This window comes from Myxocyprinus asiaticus, chromosome 7, assembly GCF_019703515.2.
Source record: "Myxocyprinus asiaticus isolate MX2 ecotype Aquarium Trade chromosome 7, UBuf_Myxa_2, whole genome shotgun sequence".
Taxonomy (NCBI): Eukaryota; Metazoa; Chordata; class Actinopteri; order Cypriniformes; family Catostomidae; genus Myxocyprinus; species Myxocyprinus asiaticus.
The window spans coordinates 26110737-26136943 of record NC_059350.1 but is presented as its reverse complement, the minus strand read 5'-3'; the positions used below and the strand labels follow the sequence as shown (position 1 = coordinate 26136943).

Here is a 26207-nt window from a genome sequence, read left to right as displayed (position 1 = left end):
ACAGTAGGCAGAACCTGCAATTTGAAAATCTTGAAATTAATGTATGGATTCAGATCGGAAAAATGTATTTGTATTTTAAATGTTATTTATTTTATTTACTTAATTTTATTTTATGTACCTTTACCCTGCAATTTATTCACCCACCACTTATGTATATAGCCTGTAGACAGAGATGTAATGCCATGTACAGTATTCAGTGATATGCTCAGAATATGAAAACATGAGGCAATGAAAATGCATGTTAGATCCAGTGTACACAAGACCTCTCTCTCCATCAGAAGATATCCATATATCAGAGTTCTGTCTGATATCCAAAACAGTCAACATCAACAGCTTATGTTATGTTAACTTGCTCTCCTACCAGCCCAAGAGTCAGCAGGGGGAATATAGAAGGCAGGAGATGAAGTGGTAAAAATGAGCAGAGTTTATTGAATAATCTTGAGAGTTCAGTCTATAGGCATTCGCACGAGCATTCAAAACTACAATGGCGGACTACAGGACTGTGTTTGTGCTGCTCAAGATTTTGAGTTTATTGACACTTCTCCAGCTAAGTGTAGATTTACTGCATCACTACTACGACCGGCTATCAATAAACTCAAAATCTCTGTGGAAGAATGCTTATGTGCGCAGGCGCATAGTTTCTTTACAAAGTGACATCGCCAACTATTGGCCTGGCATGCATAATACAGTGTTTTTAGTCGTTTTCGCGGATCCGTGTGAACGGGGATCGTTTTGACAACGTTGTCGTCTGTACATGACACTTTTCAAAAATGCAAAGGGAAAACCTTTCCATTTTTAGTACATCGTTGTCGTGTAAACGTACCCTTAGTATCCTTTCTGTTCTTTACAGTCAGATAAAAAAGTTAAAAGAAATGTTTTCACTCAGCATGGATGCGCTAAAGAAACTGAGAGATTCTCATTGATGTTCGCTGAATTGAAACACTTTGAGCAGCTCGTTGAGCCCTAAAAGTGACAGTAACCTTTTAGCGTTTCTTATACAAATGAATGTAAACTCAATGTTATTACTTGTAAATTGTACACATTATTTCAAACAGTGATAGCTCATATCATTATTATATATACAATTTCATGGTATAACATTAATTAATATAATGTAAAATTTTATATTTTTACAAAGTTAAATTTTGATTATAATAATGATTACAAACAAATTATTAAAATATAAATATACACTTTCACAGGGTCTGGGTAGCTCAGCGAGTAAAGACGCTGACTACCATCCCTGGAATCGCGAGTTCGAATCCAGGGTGTGCTGAGTGACTCTAGCCAGGTCTCCTAAGCAACCAAATTGGCTCAGTTGCGAGGGAGGGTAGAGTCACATAGGGGAACCTCCTCGTGGTCGCTATAATGTGGTTCGTTCTCGGTGGGGCACATGGTTAGTTGTGTGTGGATGCCTCGGTGGATGGAGTGAAGCATCCACACGCGCTATGTCTCCGTGGTAACACCCTCAACAAGCCACGTGATAAGATGTGCAGGCTGACGGTCTCGGACACGGAGGCAACTGAGATTGCGGAGTCATTACGCTGCCACGAGGACTTACAGCGCATTGGGAATTGGGCATTTTAAATTGGGGAGAAAAAGGGGAGGAAAAAAAAAATACACTTTCAGGACAGGTTTTGTTCAGTTCTATTTCTGCACCTGATCAGCCTGAATATAGCCTACTATTTTTGAAAGCTTATTTGTTTGTGATCTTTGCTTATAGAGAAAAGGTATAAGAGCACCTCTTATTATTTAAACTTTTAGCATTTATATTGTGTATTAAAGAACTTTAATTTGATGAGAAATTATAAGAAATTTGAGCATTTTGCTCAAATATTTTCAGAAAAAACAAATCGGTCATATTTTGTCATTTAAGTGTTATCAAATTGAGATTATATCGTGAACCTCATATTGTATATCAAACAGAATCGTGAGATAACCATATCGTCCCATCCCTATTATCTGGGCATTTTGTAGATCCATTTGTGATAGATTAAAATTTATTCCATATAGTCTCTGAATTAATGAGGTTTCACCAAACATTATTGTGAGACATAATGTTTGGTGAAACCTCATTAATTCAGAGACTATATGGAATAACTTTTAAAAATGCATTTGTATAAATAATTATCTTATGTTAATTAGGTTGTCTTGAGAAAGCCAACCTACTGATCTACTATTTAAACGTATTATTAGTGGTCTTTGCGAAGCAAAGCATCACTATTATAATCTCACATACTTATTATTCTTCCGTACAAAACTTCGGCATCTAGCTCGTCCCGCATCTTTTGGTGGAGACCAACAAATGAGGTGTCAAATCGACCAGCCTATTGCGGACACCTGTGCTATGACTTTTCTAAGGGTTGGGTGGTACTGTGCACCCCTGGGTGGCAAAAAACGACCCGAAAAAATCCCATTGACTTTGCATTGCACGGAACTTTGCTTGATCGTATTTTTGGATCGGAATTTCATAGAAACATGTGGGTGGACTCATTTCATTCGGCCTAGCAAGCAGTTTTGGAGAATTACATGAGATTGGGGTAAGATGTGTACCTGGGGGGTAAAACCGGCCCAAAAATTCCCCATAGGCAGACTATGGCAAGGCTTTTTTGAATCAGATTAGCAAGCAGCCTTTATCATCCTGGAAACTACTTAGCCACACCCTAGCAATTTTAGTGCACCATAGCAACCCAAACTCATAGACTTCCATTCAAACTGGGTAAGAAGGATATCAGAAAGTCATAGAGATTTCAGGTTTGGCTTATTTCACTCAGGCCAGCTAGTAGCCTTGTTAGTATCACCCTGTCAACTGCCTAGCAACCAAAAGGGCTTACCCAAGCAACCGAGTAGCAAAACACACATCTCTGCACAAGAACATCGTAGAGACTTCTGGGTTGGGTCATCTGACTCAGGCCAGCAAGCAGCCTGTTTAATATCACCCTGGCAACTGCCTAGCAAGCAGATGGGCTTACCCTAGCAACCGTATTGCAAAACACATATCTCTGCATCAGAACATTGTAGAGACTTTCGGACTGGCACATTTGACTCAGGTTAGCAAGGAGCCTGTTTAATATCACCCTGGCAACTGCCTAGCATCCAAATGAGCTTACCCTAGCAACCAAGTAGCAAAAAAAATATCTCTGCACCAGAACATCGTATAGACTTCCAGTTTGGCTTATTTCCCTTAGGCTAGCAAGGAGCCTTATTAGTATCACCCTGGCAACTGCCTAGCAACCAAATGAGCTCACCCTAGCAACCAAGTAGCAATACACATATCTCTGCACCAGAACATCGTAGAGAATTCCAGGTTGGTTCATTTGACTCGGGATAGAAAGCAGCCTTATTTATTATTACCCTGGCAACTTCCTAGCAACCAGATGGGGTCACCCTAGTAACCAAGTAGCAAAACACATATTTCTGCACAAGAACATTGTAAAGACTTCCGGGTTGGCTCATTTTACTCGGGCTGGCAAGGAGCCTTGTTAGTATCACCGTCAACACATATCTCTGCACCAGATCATTGTCGAGATTTCCGGGTTGGCTCATTTGACTCAGGCTAGCAAGGAGATTTTTGAGTATCACCCTGGTATATGCCTAGCAACCAGATGGCCTACCATAGCAACCGTATTGCAAATACCATATCTTTGCACCAGATCATCATAGAGACTTCCGTGTTGGTTCATTTAACTCAGGCTAGCAAGGAGCCTTTTGAGTATAACCCTGGTATAACTGCCTAGCAACCAAATGAGATCACCCAAGCAACCAAGTAGCAAACTTTCAGACTAGGATTTTTCAAGCCAACCTAAAGTTTGTTGTTTATTGCCATTTCCCCATTTATAGATAATGCATTAAAAATGTAACAATTGAAAGTTGTTGTAAGCAATTTTAACAATTCTTAATCTTCCACCAGACACCCTCTTTCCAAAAAACCTTTTATAGGTATCTTGACATTAGTTGTGAAAAGCAACAGTAGAAAAATGGCATTCTCAAACTGGCAACCATCAAACCCAATGCGGCCACGGGTCAATTTTATTCCACTGTTAAGAGACTAGTGCTGTCACAGAGATAGATATTTCATGGCACCTATATAAATATCTTTCATGGAAAAAGGAAATTTTCTGTATAATTTTTTTTATAAAAATAAAAAACACTAACAGTACCTTTAATGTCACATGTTAGTTTTCAACTTGGAGAGAATACATTACAGAATATTGACATTTATATCTAAATGTGTCTGATGTTTTTGTCTGTTTAAAGTTACAAGCATGGTAACGTGGAAACCCCAGACTGCACAGGGCCTCCCATGAGCCTAAGCAACAAGTTTACTGGAGTCATCAAGATTCCCTATACTTACTCAGTCAAGTTTGTGGTCAGTCCCCTTTTACTATCTTTTCTATCTTTCATTAAGAATATAAAGTATAATATACAGTATATTATATAAAAGGTTGTATTCATTAACATCAGTTAACTACATTATTTGACATGAACTAACAATGAATAATACTTTTACAGCTCTTAATCTTGGTTAATGTTAATTTAACGTACTAATTTATTTTTAAAATTAAAACTTGTATATGTGAACATTAGCTAATGCATAATGAACTAGCATGAATTAACAATGAACAATTGCATTTTTGTGAATTAACAAGAGAATAAATATTCTAAAAATACATTGTTCAGTGCTAGGTCATGATACCTAATATGTTTACTAATGTTAACAATTTACAACTTTATGCCTTTCCTTGCTCTTTCAAATTAAGTGTGGAGTTCCCCTTTTTTCCCACAAGGAGGCGTACTTGTATAATATCATGTTTAAAGTGGCTTATTTCTGCTGAAGTACTCTGGGTTTTTGTGAAAAACTGTTATTTACTGTTTTTAGGAGGATAAAACTATTCGCTGGGCTTCTCGATGGGATTATATTCTTGAGTCTATGCCACACACCAACATTCAGTGGTTCAGGTAAGAGCATGTTTCACACACACACAGTCTTTGGCCCTGTTCAGAATTGCAAACTTGCTCATGCGTATCCGTAAAGTGATGTGATTCAGAAGGATGCTAACAAATGCTTCCATTTTGGCCGCAGTGCTGTTCTTTTGCACAGCCTTTTGTTTACGATTCTTGCGAGTTTTGAAAACACATTTTAGAGTCCAAAGTAATTTAATTCTGCATCTTTGATATCACAAACTTCTTTTGATGTAACCATTCAATTCAGTTATATAATATTTGTATGTAATTTAATATATGTGGGGGGGGATGTATGTTGGCATTGCGTTCCAGCTTGAACTTAATATTGAAATCAACATTGTGCTACATTTCCATTGTATTAGCTGATTACAACTGCATTTTAGTTATTAATATAAGACGCAAACTGTAGCTAGCGGAGTTTTAGTGAACTCTGCGGCCACTTGAAAGCAAGCTACACAATATCTGCAAATGGCAACAATAGTTCACTTTCTTTGTTGTCTTAGTTGTCACTTAGCTAGTTGTCTCTCAGTTTTCAAAAACAGTTTGGAAAAACGAGCAGAAGTTAATCTTGCTTAATTGCATGACATGATTGTCCTGCAGATGAGCGAACATGTTGGAGGTGTTCCCGTGTTTCGGGATGCCTGCCTGTCTACCGGATGTCTGTCAACTGAACATATGTCACATCTGCATTAAAGTGTGCGTTAGTATATGCAAATTAGTTGTCAGATTTGCCAGACTGAGTAATTGTTGTTTTGAAAACTTTACATGGTGAGGACATTAGTATCTACCTTTTTTGTTGGGAAAACACACAAAACAGGTCCAGACTGGGTTCCATTGGAAAAGGGACATATGTGCGATTTCATCAACCAGTTTGGGGATTTGAAGGGCTGAAGGAGTTGTTTGGCTTAGCGCCTAAATCCTAATAAACTAATTTTGTTTTCTAGCCAATAAAACTCAGATGTTATGTTCTCTTTCTTCAGTATCATGAACTCTCTAGTGATCGTGCTCTTCCTCTCGGGGATGGTTGCTATGATAATGCTCCGAACGCTTCATAAAGACATTGCCCGATACAACCAAATGGACTCTGTGGTGAGTTCAGCCCAACAACTCTCACATGTCATTGTCTGGTATATATGATCATTCCTCTCATATAACGTATTGTGTATGTGTTTGTGTGTGTTTAATAGAGCACAGTTTTTGTCTTCCAAATAATAGGCCATGTTTATGTTTGCATGTGTGTATGAGTGCATATTACCCAGTGTGTTTGGTTGGTTAGTTAACGAGCATAACTTAAAGAATGTGTGTTAATGTATGTGTGTCATTCATGTTTATTTGGTCTGCATCATCTGCTGCCAACAATGAGGGTCACATGAATTAAGACTGACAAGCGCACACACAGCTGCCTTGACCTTTGACATGGGTCTCCTTAAACACACACACACTTCCCATTCAGATCTCTTTATCTCCCGGTATACTTGGCCCCACCTCCTCTTGATTTCTCCTATCACCCTGATCTTGGGTTCGAGGTCTCGCACAGTCATGTCACGTGTGATATACACGTCACGTTTACATGTTCTCTCTTTCTTTCTCTCGCCCCATGGTCCCTCCCGCCTCCACACACAGCAGCCTCATTAAGGGCAGACTGAGAGTGACACAGTGTATCATTGCTCTGAGCAGCAGCCGGTGTCTTCCCTTTGATCTTTGTTTGCTGTAATTGGGCTTTAGACCCAAACCCATTCCGGACAGGGTTCCATTAGCTCCTGCTATTGTTAAAGCCTTGCTTTTCCACTCCATCTTTTCCAGGAGGATGCTCAGGAGGAATTTGGCTGGAAGCTTGTTCATGGAGATGTCTTCAGGCCTCCCAGGAAAGGCATGTTGCTGTCTGTCTTCCTGGGCTCTGGGACACAGATCTTCATCATGACCTTTGTTACTCTCTGTAAGTGTTTGGGTAGCAATTTCTGAGCAATAACATCAAAATTAAATCACTAATGGATTGAACGAGTTTAAGTTTTTCCTCCTAGACAAATAGCAGATCAAAACTGTCTTTGTTCATTGTTAATATTGATCATTTTTTAGCTCTTCAAGTAACACAAGGTTCCTGACTAACAGGGTTTCTTTTAACCATCTGAGGGACAATAAAAATAGTATGTTGGACAATTAAAGATGAAGAATAATAATGATGACAACAGTGTGTACCTAACTTTTTTTTTTTAAGAATGTTGGAATTTTCACGATGTTCTGGTTTGTTAAAGGGATTATTTCCCAAAAATAAAAATTCTGTGGATTTACTCACCCGTTTACTCCAAACCCATATGATTTTCTTATGCCGAACACAAAAGGAGATATTTTAATGTCTATCTGTCTGTCTATATCTGTCTTTTCTATAAAAGGGCAGTGTGTAGTACCTCATTTTAAAGATAAAAAAAGGACCCCAAAATTGTCAAAGTAGTTCATACAACTCATGCTTCATATTTCAAGTCTTCTAAAGACATGCGATAAACAACCTAAAATGTGTAATTTTTCAGTGAAATTTACTCGGTGTTCATCTTTTTCTATGTGCATGCGCTAGGCTAGACAGACGTCTTTGACCATTACGTCTAGGGATGTCAGTTTTCAGACATTTTCATAATTGATCATCGTGGAAATTAACGATCAATTAATCATTAATGTTAATACCGCAAAACTTACGTTGTGGTCTCTAAATTATATGTGCATGTAGACTTATGTTTAAATATAATTTTAATTTATACACTTAAGAAATGTAAATATTGCTTAGTATGCATTTATGAATTGTTTAATTACTGTTAATGAATTACTGTTAATAATAACTTAAGATACTTATATTAGTTCATTAAAATTAACTTTTGGGGGTTTGGACTTATTTTTTTATTTGAAATAAGTCTAATCGTTACACTGTGTAAACATACTGTTTCTCTGGCGCTAGCAAGATGTCAGCTGAATGTGCCTTCATGCTTTCCTGATGATCACTGGCATTATTGTAGGTTGGGATGAAACGAGACCAGCAGATCAACAGTGCTTGTTGTCATATTGTACTTTACCACACTATTATGGTGAGTGCAGTAAACAAAGGGTGCTTCTCATTTCTAAAATTGTGCATCCTTTTTTCCTGTCCTTGCTTCCTTTTCCTTGCTTTCTATCTCCACCCTTTTAAGGAATGAGGAAAGGATCCAAGGAAAGGCAACAAGGACGGAGGAATCAAAGCAAGACAGATTTTGCGCAGCTGCAGTACCTCATTATTGAAACTTTATTTATTAATATATTCATAATAAATCCAAATAATTCAAGATGCACTGTTGAAGTACGTGTCAGTTATGGCTTATTTAAACTGCAAAGGTGATGCATGAATTAAAACCGTTGTGTCAGATGTAAAGGGGGAGGAGAATTAATACGTGCGTCAAGTGCTTTGGCCAAAAAGTCTTCCACATAGTATGCTCTTGTGTTTCCTCGCTCAAGCGTCCTCTGTAAGCATCCTCTTTCCTCTGTCCTTGCCGCCTGGCGGTGCATTTAGAGAACTGATACATCCTTCGTGATGACGGACTTTGATCGGTTTCCGGGTCACAGGCTCGAGGAAACGAGGAGAAGCACCCATAATGAGAAGCGAGGAAACAAGGATGCACAGTTTAGGAAATGAGAAGCAAACATAATGTTCATTTATAGAGAAACGCTCCAACTCAACGGTTCTTCTTCTGTGATGTAGACAAGACATGACATGCAGCGTGCAAGCGCCCTCTAGTGGCGGATGACTGTATAGACAGCCAACTTATGTTGGCTTGATTACTGAATGCATTTGTCCTGAAATGAATCGATGGTCGATAAGCTTAATCGATGAAATTATTAATGACAATTAATTGATTATCGATTAATAATTAACATCCCTAGTTGCCTTGTGTCTCGCTGTTTTTTCAGCATCTCATTCAGTAACGTTGCAGTTTTTTTTTTACTCTTGTCAATTTATAAGGAAATTTAATCTTTAAATCATGTCTCAAAACACCCACATTTTGTTTTGTTCATTGTACTGTGTCTGTTTTAGCCCAAGAATGTACGTCGTCATTCGTGCTTGGCGCACATCCAAAATTTTTGTTTTCGCATTTTTAATTTATAATTCGACAAATATTCGAATTTTGAATTTTAGTTTACAGCCTTAGTGCACAATGGCACTTGTGTTTGTTAAAAATTATGTTTCTCACCAAAACCTATTATATGTCTTCAGAAGACTTGGGAAATTACGCATGAGTCACGTAGACTACTTTTATCATCATTTTGCCATTGTATTGAAAAGACAGAGATATACATTAATACATTTCCTTTTGTGTTCTGCATATGAAAGAATGACATGGGATTGGAACGATATAAGGGTACGTAAATTATGACAGAATTTTCATTTATGGGTGAACAATTCCTGTAACTGTTCCTAGTTGTCAGCATTCTTCAACCAATTGGAACTACAGTGCACCCGGAAAGTATTCACAGCGCTTCACTTTTTCCACATTTTGTTATGTTACAGCCTTATTCCAAAATGGATTAAATTCATTATTTTCCTCAAAATTCTACAACAATACCCCATAATGACAACGCAAAAGAAGTTTGTTTGAAATCTTTGCAAATTTATTAAAAATAAAAAACGAAAAAAAAAAAAATCACATGTACATAAGTATTCACAGCCTTTGCCATGACACTCAAAATTGAGCTCAGGTGCATCCTGTTTCCACTGATCATCCTTGAGATGTTTCTACAACTTGATTGGAGTCCACCTGTGGTAAATTCAGTTGATTGGACATGATTTGGAAAGGCACACACCTGTCTATATAAGGTCCCACAGTTAACAGTGCATGTCAGAGCACAAACCAAGCCATGAAGTCCAAGGAATTGTCTGTAGACCTCCGAGACAGGATTGTATCGAGGCACAGATCTGGGGAAGGGTACAGAAACATTTCTGCAGCATTGAAGGTCCCAATGAGCACAGTGGCCTCCATCATCCATAAATGGAAGAAGTTTGGAACCATCAGGACTCTTCCTAGAGCTGGCCGCCTGGCCAAACTGAGCGATCGGTGGTGAAGAGCCTTCATCAGGGAGGTGACCAAGAACCCGATGGTCACTCTGACAGAGCTCCAGCATTTCTCTGTGGAGAGAGGAGAACATTCCAGAAGAACAACCATCTCTGCAGCACTCTACCAATCAGGCCTGTATGGTAGAGTGGCCAGACGGAAGCCACTCCTCAGTAAAAGGCACATGACAGCCCGCCTGGAGTTTGCCAAAAGGCACCTGAAGGACACTCGGACCATGAGAAACAAAGATTGAACTCTTTGGCCTGAATGGCAAGCATCATGTCTGGAGGAAACAAGGCACTGCTCATCACCTGGCCAATACCATCCCTACAGTGAAGCATGGTGGTGGCAGCATCATGTTGTGGGAATGTTTTTCAGCGGCAGGAACTGGAAGACTAGTCAGGATCGAGGGAAAGATGAATGCAGCAATGTACAGAGACATCCTTGATGAAAACCTGCTCCAGAGCGCTCTGGACCTCAGACTGGGGCAAAGGTTCATTTTCCAACAGGACAACGACCCTAAGCACACAGGCAAGATAACAAAGGAGTGGCTACGGGACAACTCTGTGAATGTCCTTGAGTGGCCCAGTCAGAGCCCAGACTTGAACCCGATTGAACATCTCTGGAGAGATCTGAAAATGGCTGTGCACCGACGCTCCCCATCCAACCTGATGGAGCTTGAGAGGTCCTGCAAATAATGCGAGAAACTGCCCAAAAATAGGTGTGCCAAGCTTGAAGCATCATACTCAAAAAGACTTGAGGCTGTAATTGGTGCCAAAGGCTTCAACAAAGTATTGAGCAAAGGCTGTGAATACTTATGTACATGTGTTTTTTTTTTATTTTTATTTTTTTATAAATTTGCAAAGATTTCAAACAAACTTCTTTCACGTTGTCATTATGGGGTATTGTTTGTAGAATTTTGAGGAAAATAATGAATTTAATCCATTTTGGAATAAGGCTGTAACATAACAAAATGTGGAAAAAGTGAAACACTGTGAATACTTTCTGGATGTACTGTAAAAGCTACAAGTACCTAAAGTGACATGTACTCTGGCCACAGGCACAATGATTTGTCCAATATAATGTTAAGTGATTCCCTTTATATCTCTTAGGGCCCTGCACCTTTTTAAATGTAGTTGTCGTACAGAACCATTGTTAGTTATTTGACTTATTGGTTTCTGTTTTACATTACTACCTACAGATCTGAGTTTTAAAGTACAGTATATATAGTCTCATATATTTTTTGAGCTGTGAAATAAGCAGGATATTTTACAGTACTTAAATATGTACATATTTTGTATGGTTAATTGTCTCCTTGCGATTGACACAATTCATCGACATGATTTGAGGACAGGTCTAAAATAGATTCTTGAGCTCTTATGTTTGTTGCATCTCCACCTCAAATTTTTGAAGTTTTATTTGACAGAATTTTTTTAGTTTTTGAGTGACATCGACACACTCAGACTAAAATGCTAGAAACACTTAAACTGCAACCCTGAACTTGATGTTTCCCCTCTCTCTTCCTGTAGTTTTTGCATGTTTGGGTTTCCTGTCTCCTGCTAATCGTGGAGCTCTGATGACATGTGCGGTGGTGCTTTGGGTGCTGCTGGGTACCCCAGCTGGTTACGTGGCCGCCCGCTATTACAAATGTAAGTACGCACCTGGGGTTCAACCTTTCACCTCCTGATCCTCACTTCATTTGGGCTGTCTGCAGTTCGTTAGATTTAATTAGTGTCAGAAGAGCCCTCTACTCAAACAGGCAGGCATACACACCCCTGCTGCTTTTTTGGTTTAGTTGTGGTAAACGGCTTGTGCAGAAAACAATGAGACCTCGTTCCCTTTTTCCCAACCTGCCGTGTCCTGCTATGATATCCGTTGTAGATCAGTCTGCTGAGTGATATCTGTTGAACATCAGTGATCTGACAGATGTTTCATCTGTTCTTTTTGTCAGTTTTTTCTCCAAACTATTTTTCAAAAACGTTTAAATCATGAATCTGTCTTAACTGTGCAGGTTAACTCGTTGTGAATATTCATCCTTGTAAGCTTGTAGTTTTTGAATGTGTTTGTGGGAGTGAAGACACAAAGATAAAGGAGTCTTTTTGAGAAGTGACATACTGGGAAAAAAAAAAAGATAGACCTCTTTCTGACCGGAGCATATTTTGTATTGTACTTTACTGTTTATACACCACAATTCATGTTTGCGAATATCTCTCTGGTGAGATAATTTTGGATACAGTCAAGTCTGAAGCAGCCATTAGATTTAGTCTGTCCTGGTCCTGAAGATTTACCTTCCTGTAGAATTAGGGCTGTCAGAGAGAGATTGGGCTGGGCAATATGCAAGCAATATTTTCACGATATTTTTATATAAAAAAAATAAAAGATTGCTATTATTCGATTACATCAACCCCACTCCTGTGGGATCGATGAATATTTTTGCACACACTTCCACCAGTTGATTTTTGTTTTAAAAAATAAATACAAATTCCTGTCCTTACTTCACAATGAGATTCACAATGCACCTTATCAAACACTTAAAATAAATGTCAGTCTCCTGCAAAACAAATCGAGAAACACCTGTTATTCAACAGATAGCACTACTGTTACATTACTTCGATCTTTCTGGAACGTTGTGATTTAGTACTAAAGTTTGAATCTTTGATGATATGAGGTCAACTAATGAGCTCTCTTTCTCTGTCTCCCTCCCTCTCTCCCTCTTTGTCCAGCCTTCGGTGGGGAGAAGTGGAAGACCAACGTGCTGTTGACGGCTTTTCTGTGTCCAGGGTGGGTAAATGGAGAAACCTATCATTTCATTAGAAATCGATGAATTTTGTTTCCTTAAACGGTTTTATTATTGGAATCAAAGGCAGATCTTGCTTAAAGGTTCTGTAAGCGATTTTAGCCGTTCTACCTTCCACAAGACTGAGCCGTTGATTTACCCATGCCCCCTTTTTCCAAAACACAGCACCAATACCACTGAAACCTACACAAAGCCTGTTCCCATGGTTGTCAAACACAACCGTAGCGAAAGAGACAAATTTTAAATCGGAATATGGCATTAAGCCTTAATAATTCGCTGCAATGACAACACTATGAGAACGCGTCAAAGCGTCAGAGACCACTGTCCATGGACACATTTTTGTTTGCTGTTAAGAAAGTCTAGAGCTGTCATAGAGACTGTTGAGATCTTATGACACTTATTTCAGTGATATCTTTCAGGGTGTACAAACATTTTTTGCATACCTTGTCATGGAAAAAAAAAAAAAATCGCTTACAGCACCTTTAATTTTGAACTTGAACTTTTAGAAGATTGGTTAAAGACTTGAGAAAGTCGAGTGCTTTAGACTTTCTTTTTCATGTAGCTTGAGTAATTGTGGCCTGTATTCATGTGTTTTAATTTGTATACTCTTCAGGGTGGTGTTTGCAGATTTTTTCATAATGAATCTGATTTTGTGGGGTGAGGGGTCATCAGCTGCCATGCCATTTGGCACTCTGGTGGCCATCCTGGCTCTGTGGTTCTGTATCTCCGTGCCTCTCACCTTTATTGGAGCATACTTCGGCTTTAAGAAGAACGTAAGCTTCATTTACTGTCAAAATCTCTCACCAAGAACTTCTCAATATTTTTTTTACTTATTACTTCTCGTCACCCTATCAGTATCAAACCCTTTCTGTTATCCCTATTACATTTCTTCACTCTTCATCTGCTGAAGTAATAAATATTGAGCTGTTTTTAATCTGTGTCATTTCAGGGAATTGAACATCCAGTGCGGACCAATCAGATCCCAAGACAGATTCCAGAGCAGTCTTTTTACACCAAACCTCTTCCCGGCATCGTCATGGGTGGAATCCTGCCATTCGGCTGCATCTTCATCCAGCTCTTCTTCATCCTCAACAGCATCTGGTCAGTACTGATGTCTAAATCACTTCTCTAGTTTTAATACATTTCCAAGAATACCCAACCATGAAAATCATCTAATTTACATTTAGCCTTTAGTTCCTGGCCTTTACCAAACCCCTTTTAACATGTTGTTATTTCTTTTGAAATGCTGTTACAGGTCTCATCAGATGTACTATATGTTTGGCTTTCTCTTCCTGGTCTTCATCATCCTGGTCATCACCTGCTCTGAGGCCACAATTCTCCTCTGCTACTTCCACCTGTGTGCTGAGGTGAGAATACACAATTCATATTTACTTTATTTTCTTATGCGCTTGTTTACCATTGTGTTTGCGTACTGTATGTTTGTGTTTTTTGCACAATTGTCTGTGTAATCTCAACAAATGACCAACAAACGACTTGACATATTTTGGGTAATTGTTTTTATTTATTTATTTGTTTTCGGTGTGTGTATGTCTTAGGACTATCACTGGCAGTGGCGTTCCTTTCTGACCAGTGGATTTACAGCAGTCTATTTCCTGGTCTACGCCATCCATTACTTCTTCTCTAAGTTGCAAATCAGTGGACTGGCCAGCACTATCCTTTACTTCGGCTACACCATGATTATGGCTCTCATCTTCTTCCTCTTCACAGGTCTGTGTGCATTTAAGCATTAAGAGGGTTAGAGAGATCTGTGTTTGTGTCTATACATATGTCTGTTTTTGTCTTTGTCTTGTCTAAATGGGGTGAACAAGAACAAACAAACAATTTGTTGGGCTTGAAAACAAACAGAAATGCTTCATCTATCACAGCTGCATTAAATGTCAGATCAGTGATTTTGAGTGAAGAGAAGGTGTGGTAATCAAGAAACCATAGATGCTGTTAGTCATGTACATCTAAATGTTTGGTGGGGTTGTACTTTATTTCATTATTGTTATTGCAGTTTATTTCACAATACATATTGTTCCAGAGCAGCTTTACAAAGAATAATGCCTTGCAACCAAAAGTGAACACTGAACAGGCCAAAGGTGACAGTTTCAACTAAAGGCCCGATATACTTATGGAGAAGTTCTTCTTTGTTCTTCATTCAGGGGTTAAAAAAAAAAAAAAGTGTTTAAAGTTCTAAACAGCCGAGCAACCATATAATGTTTTGCAAACATTCAGACATCCCAGCAGAACGCTGTGGGAGGTGATTAGAAGTTCATTTAAATATGAGGACGCTACATGTAAAACCTTAACTAATGTGACATTAAAATTACTTTATGCCTTTTTCTATGAGAATAATTCATGAGGTCCGTAAAAGAAGCTGTTTTAACCACTCGATGATGATAATATATAAAGTAATATATATGCAGTAGAAAATTAATTTGTCTTGTTTACATTTTGAATTAAAGACGCTAATGCACTAACACGCAGCTATAATATGCACCGGTTACACACTGTTATTGTAATTTATGATGACACTGATAGTACTACAAAGATAATTGTATACAAGTGTTAATGTGCAGAATAAAGACAAAAGAATGATGAGGCATATCTTACTTTGAGCAGATGTGTGAATGGCTTTCTCTGCAGATGGCACATGAGTGAATGGACACACAAGAGTATTTGAGTAGATTTGACAATTAAATTAAACAAAAAAATAAATAAATTGCATGACACGGTCTTGGAAAATATCTCTGAGAGGACGATCGTACAGATGTAGGTACGTTTGCACCAGTTCGCTAATAACATTGCACGCCGGAGTGTTCTTGTTGACTGATCTTGACTGACTGAACAATGTAGACAAAATTAGCTGTTGGCCTCAAGGTAGGTGGAGCTCCAGGTCACACCTACTGATGACATGGACCAATGGCAGTAAGAAGGTGTTTAGCAGCGGGAAATAATTTTTTTCTAAAAGTTTGCCCAGACGAGCTGTTACGAACCACTGAAACGAATGCAAAAACACCTTCCAGATTTTGTTTTAAATGACATCACACCCGTTTGTTCTTCGATTTCGTATAAAGTATATCGGGGCCTTAAGGCTGTCAAGATACGATACCACAAATTTCAGAAGTCGGTACAAATACCAGTGAAATTTCATGATTCTTAATATTAATTTCTATACCACAGCAAAAACAAATACTAATTTGTTAAGTTAACATTGTTTCAAGTTCTAAAGTAATTATTTAACACAAATAAACAGTCAGTAATAAAATAAGAACTAGGGTTCCCACACGTATTGGAAAACCTTGAATTTTGCAATGTAGTTTTCCAGTCATGGAAAATAGTTTTTTTTTTTTTCTGCTTCACTGTATGATTCTATAAATAATATAAAAAAAATTTCAAGCTATTAAAGTTATCCAGCCAAGAGCAGTAAGTGGTTTTCTTGTTGTTTGATTAATATTAATGACATACTAGACAGTGGCACAGATCTGATATTTTGAAAGATTCACTGTTTACATTCTTTAGAAACTGACTGTTTACGTTAATACCTCACCAAGACGGGCATTTTAACTGAATTTTGAAGTGTATTTGACAGTGTATCTGCATTTTCTTAAGTGCACACATAGAAAGAAGCTGCCTCTCAGTCAGACAGAGCACATCCTGAATAGAGTTTGTACTTAATACTTATGGTACTGCAGAAAGACTGGTATCGTTACATCTTTTAAAATTTAGTATGGACTTTGTACCTAAGTAATTTTGACATCTGTAATGCAAGGAATTATTGAAGATGCAGGTTGGAAACTTTCTCTAGACTTTCTCAGGTTTCTCTTAAACTGGGTAACCATTATAGAGGCCTGAGCGAAGCATGCAAGAAAATGTCTCCATACAGAATCATTTTGGATGCAAGGAGGCTGATAATATTGCACTTCAGATAATATTGTGTAGTGATGTACTGAGTTTTGTGTTTTAGTAATCTGCATCATTTCTATATATTTTGCTTCCAGGTACAATTGGATTCTTCACCTGCTTTTGGTTTGTCACTAAGATATACAGCGTGGTGAAAGTGGATTAAATTAAACCAATCTCAGATGAGACTGAACACTTCTCCGCTCAATGAGAGCTCCCAAAATGGAGGGACCTAAGCGCTGTTTAACTGTATCTGTTTTCATGGCGACCCTGCTTTACACCAACAACTCTAAATCAACACTACAAGTTCCGTTTACTTTGCTGTGTACGTGTGCAGTAGTAATGCATATTCAAACGTTTGAAGAAATCAACACGTCAGGTTCTTTAGTTGGAACTGAATACAGCAAATATGCTCATTGACCATTGCAACTTACACAAGTAATTGAGATTTGGAATTTGTATTTTGTAGATATTACTTTTTTCTTTTCTTTTTTTCCCCTAACATTCAAATGAAAGGGTAATGCATAAATCACAGATAAGTAGCTCAAGTTTGTCATTAAATCGTTGACGTGTCACAAGTATGTTTTTGTAAATAGCATTTTCTATAAATGCATAAAGAAAATAGAGATAAAAACAAGTGATTTCGAGTGGGGAAGTGTTAATTATTTTCTTTTCATCATGTTGGTACTGTACAATTATTGCTTGCGTATACTTGTTTATAACCAGTCGGGGGGGGGGTGTCTATTTATCGTTTTCTGTTTGGTCATTTTGCTCTCTTTTTTTTTTTTTTCTTAGTTTCTGTTCATCTATCTCTCTCTCTCTCTCTGTGTATGCCTCAACACATTGTGTGCCTCATTATCACAGGGGAAAACCTTTTTTTTTCTCATTTGCTCCTTTGAGTGAAGAACAGGTTTGTGAAATTCAAAGTGTCCTGTCCATACACAGGGAACTGGAGTGAAATGATTTCCTTTGTACATATGCACAGCATTTAAACGTGTGCATCCATAAACTATATGAGCTTCGTTGGCCACCCAGATTTGGTTTTTGTCTTCTCTGAGTTTGAAGTGAGACATTAAGAAAAACATAAACATGTTAAAAATAAAACCTTGTCTCCAACAGTTTTCTCGTTTCTTTTAATGTTTGAAGCAGATCTTAGAATTTACCTTTTATTTGCTCTTTTATGAGGTCTACCATTTTTTATGTCAAAGACTGTGGGGTGAACGTACAGCCTTGAGAAATGAAATGGCAACTAATGAGTAATATTCTCTACAAGGGCACATCAGCATCTTAATAAACAAAATCTTACACTATTTCACTTTGGAGAAATGGAAGTGTCAATACTTGGTCTTGTTGATATTTCCAAGAATGCCCATTTTCTGTAGAGCATTTTGGCAGAGATTGAGCAATGGTAGCATCCCACCTCACTGCCTACATGGGTCCAGTATTCAGAACAGCTCCCAACAGCCATGCAGTGGGCCATGAGTGTTATAAATAAGTCATAGAAAATGTTAAAAAGTGTTGTTTTTTTGTATTGTTTTTTTTTTTTTATTCTGTTAACCAGTTGTGTAGTTTAAGGGGACAATTCTCCTTAAGATTAAACTTCTGTCATTTATTTGTGCTCATGTTGATCCATTGGCAGAAGTTTACTTTTCCATTAAAGGAATATTCCGTGTTCAATACAAGTTGAGCTCAGTTGACGGCATTTGTGGCATAATATTGATTACCACAGAAATGTATTTTGACTTGTCCCTCCCTTTAAAAAATAAAAGCAACCATTTGGGGTACACTGAGGCATTTACAATGGAAGTGAATGGGGCCAATACAAAAATGTTACACGTTTTAAAAGTATAGCCACAAGATGTAAACAATGTGTGTAAACATGATTTTATTGTGATAAAATCGCTTAATAGCCTTTTCTGTGTAAAGATATAGCCAATTTTACAACTCCATTACCATGAAGATGTAATGTCAACAAACCCTAAAACTATCGTAAAAATGATATAAACTTTACAGTTCAAGTAATGCATGAGATTTAACAGAAGAATTCATGTAAGTGCTTTTATAAAATTATAAGCTTCACATTTCTGCCTTCAAACCCTCAAAATCTGTCCCCATTCACTTCTGTTGTAAGTGCCTCACAGTAACCAGTTTTTGCTTTATTTTTTTAAAGAAAAGGGGCAAGTACAAATACATATTTGTGGTAATCAATATTATGCCACAAATGCTGTCTGAGCTTAACTTGTATTGAACCTGGAATATTCATTTAAGGCATTTAAATATATTTATTGTTTCAAAGCAGCATTTCAAGGAATAGTGAATTACAACCCTTATTTCTTACAAATAATTTTTTTTTCATAATATATGAAATTCTACGCCAAATCTTTTTCCTGTTTTTAGTACAATAAAATAATCGTGATTTATTGAATGAATTCGGAATGAAATTGTTATAATGAATAATCAACATTTTTTTTTAAAAGTTTTTCTCTAAAAAGTTTTGCTGACCCCAGTTTGAAAACCCCTGCTTTAAGGCACAATATTTGCCCTCTGTATTTAAATTTCAGGGGCTTTTTTTTTTTTTTCATCCTTTTATTTCAAATTATTTTAATCTAATCAATTCAATAAAGTAAATCTGGATAAAATATGAAAAAAGAGTACTAAGACCTTTATCAAATGTTACAATGCATTACAGAGTTTATTTGTTTTATTTTTATTTTTTGGCTGCCACATTTTTAGTTTCTGGGTTATTTTTGTCACTTACGATGGCAATGTTGCAGCAAGTACCTGTTAATTTCTGACCCTGTTTGTATGACTTTTTTGTGTGGAACAACGAAAGGAGATATTTAGCATAATTTCAAGCTGCCTTTTTTTTATTATTTTTTTTAATTTTTTGAATGTGGATGGGGACCAGGAACAGCCATGGTCAGTATTCACTTTCATTGTATAGAAAAGAGTGACTTTTGATATTCTATTAGATAACGCATGCTGAGTCATTCATATAGGTTTGGAATGACATAAGGGTGAGTAAATTATGGGGAAAAAAATTATATATATATATATATATATATATATATATATATATATATACTGAACAAAAATATAAATGCAACATGCAACAATTTTTACTGAGTTACAGTAAAGTACAGTACAGTTTCTAATTTTTTGAGATAGTGAATTGGTGGGTTTTTGTTAAATGTGAGCTAAAATCATCACAATTAAAAGAACCAAAGACTTAAACTACTTCAGTCTGTGTGCATTGAATTTACTTAATACACGAGTTTCACAATTTGAGTTGAATTACTGAAATAAATGAACTTTTCCACGACATTCTAATTTATTGAGATGCACCTGTATATGCATGAACTGTCCCTTTAGAATTTTTATATTTTTTATTTTTGTAGCCAACAGATGGCACTGTTTTCAATTCTGATCAGTAGTGTCGAAAAAAATAAGGCACTAGAACCTACAGTATGTGTGCGCGTGCTCGCATACCTTGTTTGTTTATCCCTTCCAGATGGCTGCTTCAGTCTCTCTTTTGTTGTGTTTCTTTTCATTTGCTGGAGACGAGAGTTTTATGGCTTCTCGTAATAGGTCTGGCCTATATTCCACACCTGACAAAAAGACATATCCTGCACAAAATGTTAGGCAGACAGTGTTTTAAACTTTCTATACTTAGACAAATTTCAAATGGCTAAATTATCACATATGTTTTAGGCCTACTCTGTTAAACTGCAAATGTTTACATTGTTCACTCTCAAACCATTATCCACATAATGGGGACTTAGTTGACTAACACCCATTTCCTAAATGTATCCACTGTGTAGCATGAGTGATGACAGGTTACGGAGAACATCATTGATCCTTTTTGCACAAAAAGTGTAGCAAAAGCAGGACATGTAACCAAACGCTGTGTGATATTCAACCTAACATTAAAAAATGGTGTGTTATTCAGCACAAAACCTAATTTATTAATTTCTTTATTGATGAATCCGCTTTTTGCTAATATTGGGTGGAATAATTATTTCAAAACATATTGACACCTTTCTCAACACTTTGGAAATGAATCTTTGGCAGTGATAGTGCTGCACCAGCATTTCTAGATTTTTCTTTTCAATGTTACTCTTCACTGTGATTTTTCCCCTTCATCCCTCCTTGTTAGCATGTTCCTCTAAAAAATTTCAGACTGAGGTTGTGCTTTATAAATAGTGTGGGTGGACAGCCTCTCTTTTTCAAGCTCACTCCATATGAATGATCACTTTCCTGTTTTCACCACTTTGTCCTGATCTGAGATCAGCCAGTGCTTTCCAAATTCCTGCTTTCAGCTGAGTCACACAACCTGCGCAACTGCGCTTAATTCAGCTATAAAGTGCAAATTTCATCAACAGCCATTAAAAAGAGGGATTTTCACAGCTGAATCACCCTCTATTCTAATCCTGCTTGCTTAACGCTTCATTTCGGGGCTCTTGTTCGTATTCAGACACCCAAATGAGGGAAAGTCTATTCATTGGATCAAAGGCTTGAGTGGTTTCTTTTAAGGACAGAATAAAAACTTTTGAGAGTGTGTCTGCTGGGACAGCTCAGTGTTAGTCAGCTGTGTTGTCGTCTTTAAGAGTGAATAAGACCAGTCTCAATTGTTTAATGAACACATTCAACAAAGATAAAAGAGTCTTTGTGGGTTTTTCTTGCAAGCATAGCATCAAGAATCAAGAGGCTGTATATAAACTTAAAGAGACAGTCCACCCAAGAATGAAAATTCTGTCATCATTACTCACCCTCATGTTGTTCAAAATCAGTATGACTTTCTTTCGACCGTGGAACACAAAAGGAGATTTTAGGCAGAATGACATAGTCACCATTCACTTTTATTGTATGAAAAAAATGCAATGAAAGTAAATGGCAACTATGGCTGACATTCTGCCTAACATCTCATTTTATGTTCCACAGAAGAAAGAACGTTTCAGGGGTTATTGGGTGAACTATCCCTGTATCTTCCCAGCTTAAAGGTGGTGTGTAATTTTTTCTATGTTAAAATGCTTTCTCCTATCCTGTCATACTATGTAGAAATAACTATAAGTCAGCCATTAGTAGGTTGGTTTCCCTGAAAAGTGTAAATGCTGTAGCGTTTTTCAAAATTGCTCTGAATATTTGTGAGGCCCGGTCAGTTTGACACAGCAACATCGGCTCAACCAAGGCCATGAGTTTGGGGCAGGGCTATCTGTTTTTTCGACCAATGTTAGAGGAAGGGTTTATTCAAATATCTGTTTGAAAACAACTTTACTTTAGCGATTCTGTTTAGTGAGGCTAGTGTTGCAGAAATCACACACAGGTTATTCACTAAGATTTTTAGAGTGGTGATGGAAAATAATTTGATCATTAAAAGGTTTAGCCTATATCTTCTCATTGGACACTGCAGTGTGTCTGACTGCTGAAATCTTTGAGACTTTGGTCTTCTTTATAGTTGGTGTTCTTTATATTAAAGAATACTTTATAACTTGATTGTTTATCAGTGTGACTTGTCAGTATTGGGGGTTTTCCTGCAACTTCAGGCACCTTCATGTCCCAGTGGTTGATCTTTATTAAAATAAACAGATTTAAACTTTATTTTATTTTATTGATTTATTTATGTTTAATGAAGGTCACATTAAAACAACTTTTTACCAGGCCTTCATATGTTATTTTCTGTATTTTCTTATACCTTTTATGTATGGCTTTGACTGTTTTAGCATGACAATTGAATTAGCCATTTTATTTAAAAAACATTAAAAATGCAATTTCCTTCACCTTCATTTCCACAACAGAAACACAATACAGAATTTGAGATGTGGTGGAAATGACACTGTGGTGGGTATTTTCATGACTTTCAGAAAAAATGCCTAAAATCTTCTATGATGCATATCCATTTGGAGACTTAATTTAAAAAAGTATCTGAAAAATGTTTTAACGAGACTACTTTCTAGAAGTCCACAGTGCTAAAAGTGCCCAATGTCGAGGAAACACCAGTTTTTATTTTGCGCCCTGCTGGCTGTGCAGGGACTCAGATGCCTGTTGTGATTGAAAAACCATAGTGTGCTTATTTTGGCTTCTCAGCCTGTCATGAAAACCTGTACTTCAGTCTAAATTCCCACTTTGCACTTTTATTCTGCTGCAGGCCAGAGAAGATTTATTGGCACATACAATATGCTAAAGCAGTCGTATGAACCATTTCTGGCTATCAGTAATTAATAAGTAAGAGTAAGTAAATTCAATTCACATTTTTGCATCTGGAATATCGTAGTTTTTTTACTAATGGTTATATGTCAGTTTTTAATAACAAATGGATTTTTATGTACATTAATAAATCATACTTTTTTATATATCCTTTTGTGTGTGTCCTAAGAAAACCAATCCAAATTAAATGATTAAGTTTGTCACGGTTCTGTAGCACTAAAGAGGCTTTGATGAGGTCTTAAAATGCAAAGAATGTCTGTCACCCAATGACACCAAGTCTCTCTTTCTTTCATACTGTCTTATGTCTCCCTCTCTCTTTTTCTCTGTTGTTCTCCCACTCTTTTTTGTGGTACCTCAAATTTGATGAGGTGATTTGCTGGAGGCTGTTTAATCTCTCAGAATGTGCATGGTACCTTTATTATACAGTGGCAAGAAAAAGTATGTGGAATTTGGGACCATTCTGAGCGGCTCTCTTGAGGTCATTCCACAGCATCTCTATTGGGTTAATGTCTGAGGTCTGGCCAGGCCACTCCAAAAGGTGGATTTTCTTTTTTTGAAACCATTCTGAAGTGGATTTACTTTGAAGTTTAGGGTCATTGTCCTGCTGCATCACCCAACTTCTACTGAGCTTCAGCTGGCGCAGAGCCACCATAAAATTATCCTGTAGGATATCTTGATTAACTTGTGAATTCATTTTTTCCTAGATGATGACAAGCGGTCCAGGCCCCCGAAGCAGCAAAGCAGCCCCTTAGATTCTCCTTCTACTATACTTCACTGTTGGGAGGATATTTTCATGCTGGTATGCGGTGCACTTTTTACCACCATACGCTTTATGTGGTGGTATAGTGGACTAAAGCACTGAATTGGTAGTGGAAGGTTGTTGGTTCAATCCCCACAGCCACCACCATTGTGTCCTTGAGCAAGGCACTTAACTCCAGATTGCTCCAGGGGGATTGTCCCTGTAATCAGGGCACTGTAAGTTGCTTTGGATAAAAGCATCTGCCAAATGCATAAATGTAAATGTTCTTCCCAAACAATTAAACCTTAGTTTCATCAGTCCACAAAACATTTTCCCAGTAGTGTTGTGGAATGTCAAGGTGGTCTTTGGCAAACTTCAGGCACGCAGCAATGTTTTTGTTGGAAACAGCAGCTTCCTTTGTGGTGTCCTGCCATGGACACTAGGGATGTGCCTTATACTTTATTCGGAAAGGCACGAATAATGACTTCAAACCGAATGACAGATTCATCCGAATAATATAAAAAATATTTGTATGGCTGATTATCCAAAAAGCACAAGGATAAAGCAACATTTTAAATAAACATATCCAAAATTACAAAGATTTTTGAATCTGTGCAGCCAATTGTTCTACAGTGTAAACCTTATGAATGAAAATGCACTCATTGTTATCTCAGATCGGATGTGCGCGGTCTCGACTCCATTTGCAGTCAAGTGTAATATTAACTAAGATATGACATCATGTACACATTCCTCTTCTTGAAATGTCTATGTTATTGTATCACACAATTCACACGTGATTTCTGTGTATTTATTTATAGCCTAAATTTGAGCGTGATTTTAAATTACTGACCTGAAGTGATGATTTCACGTCGGAGCTCGTCTATCCGTCTTTTAAAGTTGACCACATTTATATCCACATCAGCGATTAAGGTTATTAACCAGTTAAGACTTTATTCTGAAAAAAATTTAAAATGCTCCATATAGGTTTAAATGCTCCATAGATTATTCATCTATTCGGAATATTCCTCCTTATGTAAAACGAAGAAACTGAAAGTCCGTCTTTTCTTTTCTTTTCTTTTCTTTTCTTCTTTAAACTGCTATATTTGAAAATGTTAAGTGTGCTTGAACTCTGGTATATATAAATAGGTGCTATATAAATGTAACATTATTATTATTATTTAACTATATAATGGTGTCTTATTGTAGGATAGAATTATTTTATTTTAATTTCTTTTTTAATGTTTGAATTTGTATTTATTATTCACTGCAAAATGTGTGCTTGACATTTCACATTTTGCTTGGGACCTCCTGCCTTCAGAATAATGTTGTTATACATGCACAGACAAATGAAAATTCTGTTTCATGCAGATATTTATATCTGAAATACCAGGAAACACCACAACATATTCCACAGTTAATGTAGCCTACAAATTCAGCTTCATCTGGTAAGAAAGAAAAAAAAAAGAAGAATAAAATAATATATTTTTTAAATAATAATTGTATAATAATAATAATAATAATAATAATAATAATAATAATAATTATTATTATTATTATTATTATTATGATTAGGCTATTGTTATGAAAATGCATATACAAGGCATATTTTATCAATAGAAACTATAAATATAACAGTAACACTTACAAATGGGCATTTCATTTAGTTTTAACGCACTTCCGGTTTAAGCCCCGGCCACACCCGGTTCTATCCAAATACAGAGACAGATACTGATAATTTTGTCATATGAACAGACAGATACAAATACAGATAATTGCTTCGCTGCACACCGCTAATGGACACATGCCTGTTTAACGTTTTCTGTATAGTAGACTCATGAACAGAGATGTTAACCAGTTCCAATGATTTCTTCAATTCTTTTGCTGTCACTCTAGATCTCTTTTTTTCTTTCTTTCTTTCTTTCTTTTTTTTTTTTTTTTTACCTCATTGAGCATTCTGCAGAGTGTCCTTTGAGTCATCTTGGCTGGTTGGACACTTGAAGGGAGAGTAGCCACAGTACTAAATCATCTCCATTTATAGACAATTTGTCTATCTGTGGACATATGAATATCTAAGCTCTTTGAGATAACTTTGCAACTCTTTCCAGCTTTATGCAAAGCAACAATTTTGTAGGTCTTCTGAGATCTCTTTTTTTTTTTTTTTTTGCAAGGCATTGTCCACATCAATAGATGGTACTTGTGAATAGCAAATTCAAAATGTTTGAGTGCTTTTTTTTTATAAGTCAAAATAGCTCTAACCCACACCTCTAATCTCTTTTCATTAATTGGATGCCAGTCTTGCCAACTCCTGACTCTAATTTGGTTTTGTTGACATCATCAAAGCTTTAGAATCAGAATCAGAATGAGCTTTATTGCCAAGTATGCTTACACATACAAGGAATTTGTCTTAAATAATTAAAATTGAATAAAAAATAGATAAATATTGAAAAGAAAAAAGTATATATATATATATATATATATATATATATATATATATATATATATATACACATACATATATACACATATATTT

At 36.8% G+C, this 26207-nt stretch overlaps 1 protein-coding gene across 1 annotated transcript in view; it reads left to right on the top strand.

Moving 5' to 3' along the window:
* The window catches only part of tm9sf2 (transmembrane 9 superfamily member 2), a 32286-nt gene extending 14434 nt beyond the window's left edge, over nt 1–17852 (top strand). Inside the window, exons 7-17 of the mRNA XM_051702488.1 lie at nt 4258–4369; nt 4880–4959; nt 5946–6054; nt 6769–6901; nt 11561–11680; nt 12755–12812; nt 13442–13601; nt 13778–13929; nt 14084–14195; nt 14385–14556; nt 16833–17852. Of these exons, the coding sequence (XP_051558448.1) occupies nt 4258–4369; nt 4880–4959; nt 5946–6054; nt 6769–6901; nt 11561–11680; nt 12755–12812; nt 13442–13601; nt 13778–13929; nt 14084–14195; nt 14385–14556; nt 16833–16900 (1276 nt within the window). The 3' untranslated portion in view covers nt 16901–17852. The remainder of the gene's footprint in view (nt 1–4257; nt 4370–4879; nt 4960–5945; nt 6055–6768; nt 6902–11560; nt 11681–12754; nt 12813–13441; nt 13602–13777; nt 13930–14083; nt 14196–14384; nt 14557–16832) is intronic.
* The last annotated feature ends 8355 nt before the right edge of the window (nt 17853–26207 follow it).